Raw genomic sequence first — 17,265 nt, forward strand, 5'->3', positions numbered from 1 at the left:
TAAAATACGGATTCAGTTGAGCACTTTTAGAACTCAGCTCAAAGCAAAAATCAAAGGATGCAGCATCTGTTTGAAATCTGAGTGAAACACACCATTATGTAAATACAATGATTTATGCACTAAATCAGCAGAAACTCTTTTTTATTTCTGCACATTTTTGAACTGTCAGGACAGACGTCACTACTCGTGCCTCACGGCTGTCATAAATATGCCCGAAAGTGCTGGAATTGTGAAAAAATGAGTTTTATGCCAGAACAAATATGGGGTATGTTCACAAAGTTTTAAATGTGCACCACTGTTCAAAAGTTTTTGGTCAGATTTATTTATTTCTTTGTATAAATTAATACTTTTATTCAGTAAGGATGCATTAAATTGCTCAAAACTGACTGTAAAGACATTTATAATGTTGTCAAAAGTTGTCAGTTTCAAAAAATGCAATGAACTTTCTACTAAAAATATGAAGCATGTGACCCTCAAGACTGGAGTAATGATGCTAAAAAAAATTCAGCTTTGCATCACAAGAATAAATTATATTTTTTAAATATATTGAAATATAAAACAGTTACTTTAAATTGTAATAATATTTCACAATATTTATGATTTTACTGTTTTTGTTTTAATAATATGATGCAGTTTTTACTTGCTCAAGAACTGTGTGGTTTCTCTGTCATCTGTTTGAAAGTTTGTTCATTACATCACCTGTTGGTCTGCTGTTTTTCTCTAGTGTGAACTTGGATGATGATGAGATGGACACCAGCCCTCAGTCTATCTTCATCATAGACAAGCAGCCAGTGGAGATGACAGACAATCCAGTATCTCGGCATCAACAAGAAGATGAAGAGGAAGATCTGGAGGATTCAGAAAAAACAGAGGAGCTCCTTGATGAAGATGAAAGTGTGAGCACATCTAAAAGCGCTCGTGTGAACGGCATGAAACCGAACGGTGTGAACCGTGTCGTAGATGGAGGTCAGGTGTCCAGTGAGGAGAGTGAAGATGAGGATGATGTCATGGAAATTACCGCCAAGTCTGCGGATTCTGACCCCTCCAAAACAGCAAATATAAGGTGATTGGCTGCTGTAGCTGTCAATCACGAGTCTTTTATTTAGTAGTTTGTTAAAAGCGTCTCTTTGACATAAACAGGGGTTTCCTGTTTGTATCTCCACACCAATTGCAGAATAATCTTAAGTGTTTTGTTATGTAGTTGTTTTGTCCTTCTTCAAATTAGATAATGTTCATATCTAGTGGAGAAGAAGAATGCATTTTATCCTCTTTCATGTGTTTGAAATTATGTTCAGCTTGGAGGTAGATTCCTGGTTAAATACATTTGAAAAAGCAAAAGAACTGTATTTATAGTAATTTTGCAATTATTTGAAAGTCAATGGGCAACATTTATAAATAGGAATAAATGTTCAAATTAAACCACTTAAAGTATGAATTGTTTTGTTTTTTGTTTTTTAGGTTTTAAATACTATATATTTTAGTGAATGATAGTTAATTTTAAATAAACAACAAAAAAGAGTGTTTTCATTCTATGCTCAGTGAAACTCATTTTTTTTTACTCTTTTTTACTTTTATTTCTTGTTAAAAGTGTTTTCTGTGGTAATTGACAATGTCACTGCCCACAGTACTTGTACTGATCTATTATCTCAATCCTAGAATGTCACAGAACATCAAGCACTGTTCAAACAACCATTTCCAAAAACGGTCTCTTCATGCTCTTAGTATAATAGTGTGTATTCGGTCCTTTTATTAATACTGTGGCTTTTTTACCAGCTTCGGTTTTCCTGAAACCTCCAGTATCTTTTGCAAGTGGTGAGTCATGTGTGCTTAAAACAGTATTGAATGTTGGACATCTCACATTGCTGTAAGCATTAGATACACCAAGCGTGTCTGTGATGAAAGAGTGCAGGGTGTATACAATTCACTCTCCTTTTTGACCGCATAGTACCTAAACCAGATGGTCTTGATGAATAATGCCAGTTTTTAGGGTTAAATATTTTATATATACAGTCATCATGGGGAAAACATACAACAAATCAACTCTGAAGAGTGTAGTGTTCAAGTATATGTCAGGATATACAGTGCATATAAGGCACAACTAATATTTTCCACTATGGAAAAAGATTTTTTTTCTTCAAAGAGATCTAAACTTCATTCCAGTACAATAAATGCACACGAGAATCTCTCCATAATTTGTCCATCAAATAATCACATTAGCATCAAGCAAGTGTTATGGCAGTGGACAATAATGCTTCTCTGGACATGGACTCTTGGATTTTCTCATTAAACATGTAACATAAAGTGTGTGAGACATTGGCCTAATTAGTTCTCTGCAGGTTTTTGCGTGTGACGGTGGTGCAGCGTTTGAGTATCTCCTGAGCTTGAGGTCTGGGTGGTATTTTAGGGGTGGAGGGCATCTTGTTGAGACTGGGGTATGATCTGCTGCTGATCATCTTGTCTTCTCCGGCACTTTCAGGACTCAGGCTGCCTGAGGAGTCAGGCGTAGGGGTGCGACTCTGGTGTAAATACTCTTCTGAATCCAAGCAATTTAGCGAATCACTGCTTTCGTCACTGAACGCTTCGCTGTCGTCGCTCAGACTGCCTTGCGGACCATTCTTGGCAAACTTCACTTGGATTGATGGCAACCCACTCATTGAAAGTGACATCTGCTTATTTTTAGAGTCCATGGTGCTTCCTGGAGGTCCCAGGTTGCCGGAGACCTGCAGTAAATTTTCTCCAGGACGTTGAAGCTGTGCCAAGTCAAGAGTGGAGCTGGTTATCTCCCTCTTAGCGGGCATCATGTGAATCCGTGGGTTACTGTACGGTTGCAGGTACATAGATGGTACAAATCCTGCCTTTTTCGATTGTACCTGCAGGAGAGACAAAGACAGCTCTCAATCGTTGAGGAATGATCTAGAATTAGCATTAGAGCTTATGTAAAAACATTGGGTAAGTTGGTTTCCTTCATTGAAAGTAAACAAGGAAGAAGCAAAGTGGCAAAACTAGTCCACACAAATGAGGATGTAAAGCAAGTGGAAAGTGGCAGTCCTGCCCGTTAGATAACTGGTCTGCTCATTTTTCTCAGTAAACATTATGGAGATTTACCTCACTATCCACCAGCCATTGTCAGACTTCTGTAACACCTCTACCACAGACCCGATCTCCACTGATAGTTCATCAGTGTTCATGGCTTTGTAACTTTTGGCAGCAACATAGAAAACGCCTGATGGATGGAAAAATAAGATCTGGTTAAGAACAAATGAATGCATTCTTTATATCAAACAGCATGGGTTTCAAGTCCTGTTCCTGGAGAGCCACTATCCTGCAGAGTTCAGCTCCAATCCTAATCAAACACACCTGGACCAGGTAATCAACGTCATCAGGATTACTATAAACATCCAGGCAAGTGTGTTGGGCTGAACTTTGCAGGACATTGGCCCTCCAGGAGCCAGATTGGACACCCCTGTACTTTTGATTTGTGCATTCACAGTGATTTGTGACAACTAAGTGACCAAAATTCATTAATTCTAAAGTTAGTGGTATAAGCATATTTAGGTTGATTTCCATATTGGTTTCCAAAGGAAGGCTAATTCCGAACACAAGAATGTGCAACATTCACAGTGCAGCCGAACCGGTTTTATTTCCAAATAAATACTGGCAGGATACATTAGAAACCACTAAACCCGGTACTTACTTCCGCCCTCCATCACATCAGGACCATCATCACCCATCTCAGCTCTCTGTAGATACGGAGCAGGAAACCATGTGAGACATTTGGCTTCGTTTTCCACCAGCCACCATCCTGATGAGACAAAGTACAACAAGGTCAGCAAACGCTGAAGAGCTTTTTTAAAGACTTTGCTTCTGTGTAGTCTGCCAAACAATTCAAAGGCCAAACGAGTTCTTCTCACCTTTTCCGTCCTTAATGAGCACATCCACGATCTCATCCACCTCAACCTTGAAGGGTTGATTCTTGGTGTCCTTGGTCTCATAAGTAGCTATGCATCGGTATGTTTCAGCAACAAAGGGTTGAGTAACGTTGTTCACTCCAACATTACCGCTGCTCAGAGAGGTCTCTGATGGCATGATCATGATACTGCCGAACAAAACACAATCTTTAATTTGGTTCTGTTTCAGAGACTTCGTATTGTTTTAAAAATTCTAGCATGTATTTATTATCCTTGCCTTGCCTTCTCTGCTGTGTTTTTTTTGCAGCATCCGCTTACCTGTTTTTTGCAAAGTCAGAATCGAGGTCCTGGCGTTTGGGAAGCAGGAACTGGAGGAGCTCTGAGCTCTGGCAGAGACGGGGATCGCTCTTCAGCAGTTCACTGCAGTATTCTTCCAGAGCCTTCAGTCTGAGCACTGACTTACTGGGGCTCCACTTCTGCATGCTCTTCTGCACTCTTGCAGCTGCAAATACATTGTTTAAAAATATATTACTTCATGATGAGGGCTGAACTTGAATTTGCACATTGTCTACTGAACAACTGGCAAAGTATTTACCTTTAAATTTGGGTATAATCCTTCCTGATCTTCTAATGGCATTTGAAGGAGGGAATTTCTTCTTGAGTTGTCTCTACAGAAATAAGCATGTAGATATTATTCTACTTGACGATAGCTAGCTAGCTAGCTAGATAGACAGATAGATAGATAGATAGATAGATAGATAGATAGATAGATAGATAGATAGATAGATAGATAGATAGATAGATAGATTTAAGTGAAGTAAGGGACTTACATGGAGCATTTTGAAGTCTTCAAGTGATCTGTACACAGTAATCTCATTTTGATCTGACCAGAGTACAGTGGTCATGTACAACTGGGAAGGGAAGAATATATTAGACATTTAAAAAAAAAAACTCATATTCTGCTATATTTTTGCCGCAACTGTCACCGCATGAAGTATAGCCTATTTAGATTATCTGACTTTTTTTAACAGTATGTAATACTTTTAAACGAAGCGGTTTGTAAATTTCACATTAGTAGCTGTTCATATATAATAATAAATCAATTAATTATACTTAATGCTGATAAATTATAATAATATGTGTTGCGTGTAGTAATTCATTGATGCACTGACACTGAAAAACATCATTAATAATCTTATTCCAAACAACGGTAATGTATATTGAAAATTAATTCTAACAAACGAATGCATAATGGTAAAATAAAAAGTCTCTTACTTTAACTACTTCTTTCTGCATCACTCCAACAAGCTGAATTTTGACGGGGTATCTTTGCTCGCCCATACTGACCAGGTTGTGCTGCAGTAGATGTGTCGTGTTGTCTGGTGTTTGACTGACTGACTGACTGATGCGCGCTATTTATTATACCTCCAGCCAGAGGCGTGAACCGGTCTATGATCCACACACTCGCCCCCTCCACATTTCAAAAAACCGAAAATCCCCCTTTAAGCTTCACTAATATTCCTTGAAGAAGTCTGAATGGAATATTATGTAAGTGCCACAGACTGAACGATCGATCAGTCTTTATTTTTTAATTCGTGCGGGTTCTGTTGTGATTATAAATGTCCAGCCATATATATATATATATATATATAACTATTGCATTGAAAAATTGTGTAGTAAACCCCACAAATAAAAATAAATATATATGAATAAAACAAAGAACATATATCTAGTAAATAAAAAGCATCAATATTAGCTACTAATGTTCAGGGTTAATGATCTGAACAAAATCCTAACTATGAATAATAAACTTTGGTGTGAAACAAGTCCTTAATGTTTGTGCCATAAAAACGAATGATCAACAACCTAGCAAACATCTTACAATGTCAGGAAACCCACCAAGACTTGGAAATATAAATCTAAATGAATAAAGTTTTTACCCAAACAGATGTCACCGCAGTAAAATATGTCACATACCAAAATAAAAAGTTATTTCCTTGGTTGGCCCATCTACAGTTCTGTAAAATTACATGAGTCACCGCTTAATTACTATCTTTCAGGAAGTGGGTTTAAATAAATACAGTGCACCCAGATTTCCTTTGAAGAAATGTAAAATATTTATTTTACTTATTAAAGATTCACTTAATAAACGTCTTACTGAGTTTGACTTATTAAACATCTTGCCAAATTCTCCCTTGCTGTTAATGACTTTGGCTTGCTCGCTTTGGAGTGCGCAAGATAGAAAAGCTGTGTGAAGCTGCTTGCAAAAATATGAGTTTCTCCAATTGTTGACACTTTTCCTGAATACAAAATCAATAAAGCACAAATATAAAACACCTATTCAGTTGAGCACTTTTAGAACTCAGCTCAAAGCAAAAATCAAACAAATCACCATCTGTTTGAAATCTGAATGAAACACACCAATATGTAAATACAATGATTTATGCACTAAATCAGCAGAAACTCTTTTTTATTTCTGCACATTTTTGAACTGTCAGGAAAGACGTCACTACTCGTGCCTCACGGCAGTCATAAATATGCCCGAAAGTGCTGGAACACCCAGGTATTGTAAAAAACGTTCACTCTCGTTATGTATGGGAAAACTCCTTTTTTCCATTCTGCTGAAGCCAGATTTGTTCACGTTTATGTAGCTGCACAAACCAATGGCGCTTCAGCCCGCCAAAAGGGGCGGGGCCAACCGCTATATAAGTTGGCCCGTAGCGCCATTCATCAGATTATTTTCCTTCAGCGACGAGGATCATCTCTTCGCTGACTCTTCTGCAAGAAGAAGCCATGGAAGAAACTCCAGCTCTGCTCACCGCTGTGGAAGAAGCTGAAGCAGCGACTTAAGCATCACTGCAGGCATCAGCAAAGAGCGAAAGAGCAAATTTCTAAGAGCAATTTCAGCGCGCGTTGTTACAAATGTCACGCCACGAGTGTGGTTTGTGCAAGGGATTCTTGCACGATGAAGACGGACACAGCGAGTGCGCTGCCATCTGCCCTCGGCTTAAAGGGCCATGCAGAGCATACATCTAAGCATTTTGCATTTGCATTTTGCTGTAGAGATTTTCCATTTACTACATACAGTAGGCACTCTGATTCCATGTATGGGGCACATATATATTATTCATATGACACACAAACACAAGTAGACAAGACCTGTTTATTTAATAAGCTCACTCGCCACGGCAAGGCACAGATCATGAGTGAGATGACGAGACAAGACGAGAGACAGACAGCGCGCCGAGTGTGCACAGCTCGGACTACTGTCATTGTCATTGCGACTCCCCACCCTGCCTCCACGTTGTCCCCAAACTGTCCTATGAATACTTCAACCTCGTCTAACATACCCAGTGGCATTAGTCTCCACCACAATACTGTCGCCGCGATTTCGGTGAGGCACATGGTCAGAAGACAAAGCTAGCGCGGTAAAATCTCCCGCCTCGTTCCCCACAACACTAACACGCCTGCTAACTTCGCGATGAACACTCCGACCCCGGGAAACATTGTTCCCACCACTGACATTGGGCAAAGGACCATCTACATTGGGCAAAGGATTCACCGTTTATGCTTGGTGTAACGTTAGGGCTTTACTTTCACTTTCAGAATCACCGTCACCTTCTGAAGGCAGATATTCCCCTTCAGAATCAGGGTCCGCGAATAGAAGTCCCAACACTTCATTGCGGGTAAGCTTTATTGATGCCATTAGATAATAATAATAATAATAATAATAATAATATCAATAATAATCTAATGCAAATACTCGCTGAAGTTGACAATATTGCTCTGATAAAATGGCTCACTCTCACACTAGCTCCGCTTTTGTTCGCACTAATTCAATGAGATTTTGTATAGAAGCATGACGTTTTTTTGAGTCAGAGATGAAGTATGACATGTCTGCAATCTAGTGGAGGGGAGGTCGAACAAAATTTGACAACCTATTTGACAAAATCGGCCGTTTTATTCAGTGCCGCATCTTGTCGAGTAAACTCGACCGTGGCGTCTAGAGGGTTAAGGAGCTGCACATAGCAACAGATCTCGCTCTGCGCGCTACAAAGGCCACAGCACAAGCGATCGGCAAGACCATGGCTAGCCTGGTGGTGCTGGAGAGCCACCTCTGGCTAACACTGACAGAGATCAGGGACGCCGAGAAAATGGCCTTCCTCGACTCGCCAGTCTCGCTGAAAGGGCTATTCGACTGGGTTTTGGAAGCAATTCAACGAGGCTACTTGCTACAGTTCGCTCGCAGACCGCCCCGCTTCAGAGGCGTTGTTCAAACTTCTGTCCCGGACAACGAAGCTATTGTTCTCCGGCAGGAGGTGTAAGCACTGCTTGCAGAAGGTGCTGTGGAAATAGTGCCCCCACTATTACACTAGTCAGGCTTTTTCAGCCGCTATTTCCTCATCCCAAAGAAAGACGGCGGGCTCAGACCCATTCTAGATCTCAGACATCTGAACAGCTCGCTTATGCGCCGGTTGTTCAAGATGATGACGGTCAAAAAGATTCTCGCACATATTTGCCCCGAGGATTGGTTTTTGCCCGTGGATTTGAAAGATGCTTACTTTCACAACCACATAGCCCCCCGTCACAGACCATTCTTGAGATTCGCGTTCGCGGGAGTGGCCTATCAGTGTGCAGTTTTTGCTAAAAGCCTGAGTCCCGCCCCACGCTTGGCAGTTGAAGAGATTTCTGGTCAGGGTGGACCACCGCTGTATCAAAGCTGTGGCCCCCTGGAGGACCACTCACCTGTTTCAGACAGGAGTGGGGATAGGCGTGGCCTCCAGAAGAAAGGTGATCACAACAGACGTGTCCAACTCTGGGTGTGGGCGCACTTTTGGAGGGCAATCCGGCATTCAGGTCTCACACCTTAGACAGATTGGTTCGTACAGCGAATTTGGGCTGTCTTTGGGAAGGCAGAGGTCGACCTCTTCGCCTCGGAAGACAACTCTCATTGCCCAACATTTTTCTCATTATAGAGAGATGCCCTAGCCCACGACTGGCCCAGGGCTCGCCTGTAAGTACCTCCTTCTTTTGCCCTGATTCCCCAGATCATCAGGAGAGTCAGGGAAACCAAATGCTCCCTCCTCTTAGTAGCTGCGCTATGGAAGAACCAGGATTGGTTTCCAGAGCTGATGCAGCTTGTGACGATGGCCCCGTGGCCCATCCCGTTGACGAGGGACCTTCTTTAGCAGGTGAAAGGCATGATTTGGCATCCCCGCCCAAAGTTGTGGAGCCTTCATGTCTGGTGCCTCGACGGGAGTCTGATAGGCTCCCAGCGAGTGTAAGCAGCACCATTCTCAAGGCAAGAGCGCCGTCTACGAGACGGCTCTATGGCCATAAATGGTTAGTACTCCTCAATTGGTGCTCTGCACGGCAAGCGGACCCGTTTTCATATGACATGTCCTGCGTGCTGACTTTTCAGCAAGAGCTGCTGGATAAGGGGTGCATCATCCACACTCAAAATACATGTGGCGGCCATCACGGCAAATTTTTCTCTCGAGGCCGGCCATTCAATATGCAGGAACGACTTGGTCGTTAAATTTCTGGAGGGCGCGAGGAGACTGAATCCTCCTCGCCCTCAGACTGTGCCGTGTTGGGACTTATCCATGGTCCTATGGGCCTGTTAGGGCTCTGAGAGTCAACGTGGAACGTTCTAAACTGTTTAGGCAGTCTGAACAACTGTTTGTTTGCTTTGAGGCCACCAGAAGCGTCTGCCGGTTACCAGGCAGAGACTGTCTTGCTGGATTGTTGATGCAATAGCTCTGGCTTACACATCAGAAGGACTGGAATGCCCTATTGGTGTGAGAGCCCACTCCACAAGGGGAATGGCCTCCTCATGGGTGTGGTCCAGCGGCATATCTATCAGTGAGATCTGTGCAGCCGCCGGTTGGTCGTCACTGTCCAATTTTGCCAGATTCTATAACTAAGACATCCCCGCCCTGCAGGCGCGGATTCTATCTGTCTAACCTCCCATGTGGGTAGTGGTTTCTTATGCCCTCAGCTAAGCTTGGGGCAAGATAATGCCTAAGTCCCCTTAGGACCCTTATTACTGCTCTAACACTGGGCTCGCAGAGCAGCATGTGATTGTTGCTCCTAGTGCGGCATGATTGGATTTGTTCCCATACATAACGAGAGTGAACGTTTGAAAGGGAACGCTTTCGGTTACTTCATATAACCTTGGTTCCCTGAGATAAGGGAACGAGTATTATGTCACTTGCCGCACTACAAGCTGCATGAATCGATGATCGTCGCTTCAGTCGAATGATCTGAATGATGAATGGTGCTATGGGCCGACTTATATAGCGGTTGGCCCCGTCCCTTTTGGCGGGCTGAAGTGCCATTGGTTTGTGCAGCTACACAAATGTGAACAAATCAGACTTCAGCAGAATGGAAAAAAAGGAGTTTTCCCATACATAACATTCGTTCCCTCATCTCAGGGAACCGAGGTTACGTTAAGTAACCGAAAGCATTTCCCTGTTTTCATCTCCACACCAATTGCAGAATAATCTTAAGTGTTTTGTTATGTAGTTGTTTTGTCCTTCTTCAAATTAGATAATGTTCATATCTAGTGGAGAAGAAGAATGCATTTTATCCTCTTTCATGTGTTTGAAATTATGTTCAGCTTGGAGGTAGATTCCTGGTTAAATACATTTGAAAAAGCAAAAAAATTTATTTATACTAATTTTGCAATTATTTGAAAGTCAGTGGGCAACATTTATAAATAGGAATAAATGTTCATATTAAATCACTTAAAGGACCTTTTTTAAGGTTTTAAATACTATATATTTTAGTGAATGATAGTTAATTTTAAATAAACAACAAAAAAGAGTGTAAATCTTTTTTACTTTTATTTCTTGTTAAAAGTGTTTTCTGTGGTAATTGACACAATGTCACTGCCCACAGTACTTGTATGATCTATTATCCCAATCCTAGAATGTCACAGAACATCAAGCACTGTTCAAACAGCCATTTCCAAAAACTGTCTCTTCATGCTCTTAGTATAATAGTGTGTATTCGGTCCTTTTATTAATACTGTGGCTTTTTTACCAGCTTCGGTTTTCCTGAAACATCCAGTATCTTGTACAAGTGGTGTGTCATGTGTGCTTAAAACAGTATTGAATGTTGGACATCTCACATTGCTGTAAGCATTAGATACACCAAGCGCCAGTTTTAGGGTTAATATTTTATTTAAATATACAGTCATGGGGAAAACATACAACAAATCAACTCTGAAGAGTGTACAGTGTTCAAGTATATGTCAGGATATACAATGCATATAAGGCACAAGTAATATTTTCCACTATGGAAAAAATATTTTTTCTTCAAAGAGGGAAAACTAGGAAAGACACAAATCTTAGATAAATATTCTGTATCCGATTTCTAAAAACATTTCTAGGCTGTGTCGATCATTATCTTTATCATAAAAAAATTTTTTTCATCATCTTTTCATCTTTTTGAATAAAAGCGGTATGCAATATTCTGTTCCAAGAATAAGATCTAAACTTCATTCTAGTACAATAAATGCACACGAGAATCTCTTCATAATTTGTCCATCAAATAATCACATTAGCATCAAGCAAGTGTTATGGCAGTGGACAATAATGCTTCTCTGGACATGGACTGTTGGAATTTCTCATTAAACATGTAACATAAAGTGTGTGAGACATTGGCCTAATTAGTTCTCTGCAGGTTTTTGCGTGTGACGGTGGTGCAGCGTTTGAGTATCTCCTGAGCTTGAGGTCTGGGTGGTATTTTAGGGGTGGAGGGCATCTTGTTGAGACTGGGGTATGATCTGCTGCTGATCATCTTGTCTTCTTCGGCACTTTCAGGACTCAGGCTGCCTGAGGAGTCAGGCGTAGGGGTGCGACTCTGGTGTAAATACTCTTCTGAATCCAAACAATTTAGCGAATCACTGCTTTCGTCGCTGAACGCTTCGCTGTCGTCGCTCAGACTGCCTTGCGGACCATTCTTGGCAAACTCCATTCGGATTGATGGCAACCCACTCATTGAAAGTGACATCTGCTTATCTTTAGAGTCCATGGTGCTTCCTGGAGGTCCCAGGTTGCCCTGGGATCTGCTAAGCTCACGGCCGGAGACCTGCAAGAAATTTTCACCAGGACGTTGAAGCTGTGCCAAGTCAAGAGTGGAGCTGGTTATCTCCCTCTTAGCGGGCATCATGTGAATCCGTGGGTTACTGTACGGTTGCAGGTACATAGATGGTACAAATCCTGCCTTTCGATTGTACCTGCAGGAGAGACAAAGACAGCTCTCAATCGTTGAGGAATGATCTAGAATTAGCATTAGAGCTTATGTAAAAACATTGGGTAAGTTGGTTTCCTTCATTGAAAGTAAACAAGGAAGAAGCAAAGTGGCAAAAATAGTCCACACAAATGAGGATGTAAAGCAAGTGGAAAGTGGCATTCCTGCCCGTTAGATAACTGGTCTGCTCATTTTTCTCAGTAAACATTATGGAGATTTACCTCACTATCCACCAGCCGTTGTCAGACTTCTGTAACACCTCTACCACAGACCCGATCTCCACTGATAGTTCATCACTGTTCATGGCTTTGTAACTTTTGGCAGCAACATAGAAAACGCCTGATGGATGGAAAAATAAGATCTGGTTAAGAACAAATTAATGTGTTCTTAATATCAAACAGCATGGGTTTCAAGTCCTGTTCCTGGAGAGCCACTATCCTGCAGAGTTCAGCTCCAATCCTAATCAAACACACCTGGACCAGGTAATCAATTTCTTCAGGATTACTAGAAACATCCAGGCAAGTGTGTTGGGCTGAACTTTGCAAGACGTTGGCCCTCCAGGAGCCAGATTGGACACCCCTGTACTTTTGATTTGTGCCTTCACAGTGATTTGTGACAACTGTAGTAATAGTAGATAATTAGGTTGATTTCCATCCGGTTATAATAATTAGGTTGATTTCCATATTGGTTTCCAAAGGAAGGCTAATTCCGAACACAAGAATGTGCAACATTCACAGTGCAGCCGAACCGGTTTTATTTCCAAATAAATACTGGCAGGATACATTAGAAACCACTAAACCGGTACTTACTTCCGCCCTCCATCACATCAGGACCATCATCACCCATCTCAGCTCTCTGTAGATACGGAGCAGGAAACCAAGCGAGACATTTGGCTTCATTTTCCACCAGCCACCATCCTGATGAGACAAAGTACAACAAGGTCAGCAAACGCTCAAGAGCTTTTTTAAAGACTTTGCTTCTGTGTAGTCTGCCAAACAATTCAAAGGCCAAACGAGTTCTTCTCACCTTTTCCGTCCTTAATGAGCACATCCACGATCTCATCCACCTCAACCTTGAAGGGTTGATTCTTGGTGTCCTTGGTCTCATAAGTAGCTATGCATCGGTATGTTTCAGCAACAAAGGGTTGAGTAACGTTGTTCACCCCATTACCGCTGCAACAGAGGTCTCTGATGGCATGATCATGATACTGCCGAACAAAACACAATCTTTAATTTGGTTCTGTTTCAGAGACTTCGTATTGTTTTAAAAATTCTAGCATGTATTTATTATTTTCTTCTCTGCTTGTTTTTGCAGCATCTGCTTACCTGTTTTTTGTAAAGTCAGAATCGAGGTCCTGGCGTTTGGGAAGCAGGAACTGGAGGAGCTCTGAGCTCTGGCAGAGACGGGGATCGCTCTTCAGCAGTTCACTGCAGTATTCTTCCAGAGCCTTCAGTCTGAGCACTGACTTACTGGGGCTCCACTTCTGCATGCTCTTCTGCACTCTTGCAGCTGCAAATACATTGTTTAAAAATATATTACTTCATGATGAGGGCTGAACTTGAATTTGCACATTGTCTAATGAACAACTGGCAAAGTATTTACCTTTAAATTTGGGAATAATCCTTCCTGATTTTCTAATGGCATTTGAAGGAGGGAATTTCTTCTTGAGTTGTCTCTACAGAAATAAGCATGTAGATATTATTCTAGCTAGCTAGATAGATAGATAGATAGATAGATAGATAGATAGATAGGTTTAAGTGAAGTAAGGGACTTACATGGAGCGTTTTGAAGTCTTCAAGCGATCTGTACACAGTAATCTCATTTTGATCTGACCAGAGTACGGTGGTCATGTACAACTGGGAAGGGAAGAATATATTAGACATTTAAAAAAAAAAAAACTCATATTCTGCTATATTTTTGCCGCAACTGTCACCGCATGAAGTATGGCCTATTTAGATTATCTGACTTTTTTTTAACAGTATGTAATACTTTTAAACGAAGCGGTTTGTAAATTTCACATTAGTAGCTGTTCATATATAATAATAAATCAATTAATTATATTTAATGCTGATAAATTATAATAATATGTGTTGCGTGTAGTAATTCATTGATGCACTGACATTGAAAAACATCATTAATAATCTTATTCAAAACAACGGTGATGTATATTGAAATTGAATTCTAACAATCGAATGCATAATGGTAAAATAAAAAGTCTCTTACTTTAACTACTTCTTTCTGCATCACTCCAACAAGCTGAATTTTGACGGGGTATCTTTGCTCGCCCATACTGACCAGGTTGTGCTGCAGTAGATGTGTCGTGTTGTCTGGTGTTTGACTGACTGACTGTCTGATGCGCGCTATCAGTGCCGGCCCGAGCCTCTTGGGAGCCCTAAGCAGAATTTGATTTGGGGCCCCCCCTCCCACCACGCGGAGTCATCTGTGCTTGAAGATTATTGACACAAATGTCACGCTATAATGTTACATTATAAATGAATACAGTGAGGTTATGTATTAATACAAAATAAATAATAAAAAAATGATACTTAAAATACTTTACTCTTAAACTTCTGAATACAAACTGTCACAAAACATGAAATAAATAATTTTCAAATGGGAAAATGGGAAATGGTCCAACTGCTAGAATGCACTTTGTTTTTTGGAGTGAATTTGCCATTAATTTTTACACAGTAAAAATATTTGAAACTTAATACAGTAATAATCAGGATCACAAGAACAGGAATCAACTGAAAGAATGAGCAAACCTATAAAGCAAAGATTTTTATGAGTGTTTGAAAATGGGTAATGGTGCAACTGCTAGAATGCATTTTTTTGGAGTGATTTTGCCATTAATTTTCTCCAAAACTATACAGGTAAATGATAATTCAGTAATATTCAGGGTCACTGTTAAAGTATCAATTGGAAAAATGAGCAAACCTTTTAAGGAAAGCTTTTTACAAGTAAGTGCTTTTTATGAGAAAAGAGTGAAAAAACAAATTAAAAATTATATATATAAACAAATAAATTGTACAGAAATTGTATAATAGATTTAACTTGAAAATGAATACAGCAATAGTCAGGGTCACTATTAGTCGAAAGGTATACACACACAAACAACACACAAACGCAATACATTATTTATCAATGTTAATATATATATATATATTTATATATATATAAACATTGATAAATTATGTATATTAATAAATGTACAATACAAATGTTTTAAATGTACAAAAAAACACCAAAAAAATAATGTATTCACAAACATTAATTCAATGTTCAAGTCATTTGAAAAAAAAATGAAATTGTATTATTTATATCATGACATAAAATAGCAATAAATAAATATTCTGATGTACCTTTAAGTTCTTTTTAGGGTTAAATTACGGTTTATGCCTGCGGTTGATCACGAGTCATGACTAGCTGCTACCTCAAGTGACGTGAGCACAATTTGTGCTGCTGCTGCACAAAACATACTGTAAATAATCATGCAAACATACCTTTATCTTGCTCTTTTTTCTCCTCCTCTGTCTTTTTCTTCTTTCTCTTTTCGGCACCAGAGGGATACATCCTTTTTTGTGACATGGCTTATCATTTATTACAGTGACGCGCACTTGCGCGCGGCGCGAATCGTCAATGCACGCGAGTTGTCTATCCGCAATTGCGCATGACTCAAACGCTAGCAGACACAGCAGCAGTTGTCAGCAAATCAGAATTTTTTTGTCTTGAATTATTCATTTATCCATTCATATTCATTCATCCATTCATTCATTCATTTATATGACTTAAGTTATTTAATTGTAAAAAAAAAAAAAAGCAGCCGCTTAGTTCGCTTATCCTCGGGCCGGCCCTGCGCGCTATTTATTATACCTCCAGCCAGAGGCGTGAACCGGTCTATGATCCACACACTCGCTCCCGCTGCAGTTTTCATAAACCGGAGAGTCCGCTGTGACGCTCGTGTGAACGGCATGAAACCGAACGGTGTGAACCGTGTCGTAGATGGAGGTCAGGTGTCCAGTGAGGAGAGTGAAGATGAGGATGATGTCATGGAAATTACTGCCAAGTCTGCGGATTCTGACCCCTCCAAAAACAGCAAATATAAGGTGATTGGCTGCTGTAGCTGTCAATCACGAGTCTTTTATTTAGTAGTTTGTTGAAAGCGTCTCTTTGACATAAACAGGGGTTTCCTGTTTGTATCTCCACACCAATTGCAGAATAATCTTAAGTGTTTTGTTATGTAGTTGTTTTGTCCTTCTTCAAATTAGATAATGTTCATATCTAGTGGAGAAGAAGAATGCATTTTATCCTCTTTCATGTGTTTGAAATTATGTTCAGCTTGGAGGTAGATTCCTGGTTAAATACATTTGAAAAAGCAAAAGAACTGTATTTATAGTAATTTTGCAATTATTTGAAAGTCAATGGGCAACATTTATAAATAGGAATAAATGTTCAAATTAAACCACTTAAAGTATGATTTGTTTTGTTTTTTGTTTTTAAGGTTTTAAATACTATATATTTTAGTGAATGATGGTACATTTTAAAGAAACAACAAAAAGAGTGTTTTCATTCTATACTTTTATTTCTTGTTAAAAGTGTTTTCTGTGGTAATTGACAATGTCACTGCCCACACTCCACAGTACTTGTACTGATCTATTATCTCAATCCTAGAATGTCACAGAACATCAAGCACTGTTCAAACAGCCATGTCCAAAAACGGTCTCTTCATGCTCTGAGTATAATAGTGTGTATTCGGTCCTTTTATTAATACTGTGGCTTTTTTACCAGCTTCGGTTTTCCTGAAACCTCCAGTATCTTGTACAAGTGGTGTGTCATGTGTGCTTAAAACAGTATTGAATGTTGGACATCTCACATTGCTGTAAGCATTAGATACACCAAGCGCCAGTTTTAGGGTTAAATATTTTATTTTAAATATACAGGCATCATGGGGAAAACATACAACAAATCAACTCTGAAGAGTGTACAGTGTTCAAGTATATGTCAGGATATACAATGCATATAAGGCACAAGTAATATTTTCCACTATGGAAAAAATATTTTTTCTTCAAAGAGGGAAAACTAGGAAAGACACAAATCT

At 39.9% G+C, this 17,265-nt stretch overlaps 2 protein-coding genes and 1 pseudogene across 3 annotated transcripts in view; 1 reads left to right on the top strand and 2 right to left on the bottom strand.

Moving 5' to 3' along the window:
- Positions 1 to 16,638, top strand: part of LOC109060645 (transducin beta-like protein 3) — a 32,517-nt gene extending 15,879 nt beyond the window's left edge. Inside the window, exons 23-24 of one of the 2 annotated variants that reach the window (XM_042730244.1) lie at positions 725 to 960; positions 16,170 to 16,638. In XM_042730244.1, the coding sequence (XP_042586178.1) occupies positions 725 to 960; positions 16,170 to 16,327 (394 nt within the window). In that variant the 3' untranslated portion in view covers positions 16,328 to 16,638. Of the gene's footprint in view, positions 1 to 724; positions 1,429 to 16,169 lie in introns of those variants that run through there. The other variant, XM_042730251.1, reaches the window with a different exon arrangement.
- Positions 1,981 to 14,645, bottom strand: LOC109078744 (annotated as a pseudogene).
- LOC122138288 (NADPH oxidase organizer 1-like) lies at positions 2,654 to 5,370 on the bottom strand. The gene is made up of 8 exons (XM_042730277.1): positions 5,184 to 5,370; positions 4,739 to 4,819; positions 4,504 to 4,576; positions 4,227 to 4,410; positions 3,912 to 4,096; positions 3,695 to 3,802; positions 3,106 to 3,223; positions 2,654 to 2,870 (listed from the first exon to the last, which is right to left on the bottom strand). The coding sequence occupies exons 1-8, from the start codon at positions 5,247 to 5,249 to the stop codon at positions 2,798 to 2,800; spliced, it is 888 nt and encodes a 295-aa protein (XP_042586211.1). The 5' UTR covers positions 5,250 to 5,370; the 3' UTR covers positions 2,654 to 2,797.
- Positions 16,639 to 17,265: the final 627 nt, after the last annotated feature.

Source organism: Cyprinus carpio, chromosome A3, assembly GCF_018340385.1.
Source record: "Cyprinus carpio isolate SPL01 chromosome A3, ASM1834038v1, whole genome shotgun sequence".
NCBI lineage: Eukaryota > Metazoa > Chordata > Actinopteri > Cypriniformes > Cyprinidae > Cyprinus > Cyprinus carpio.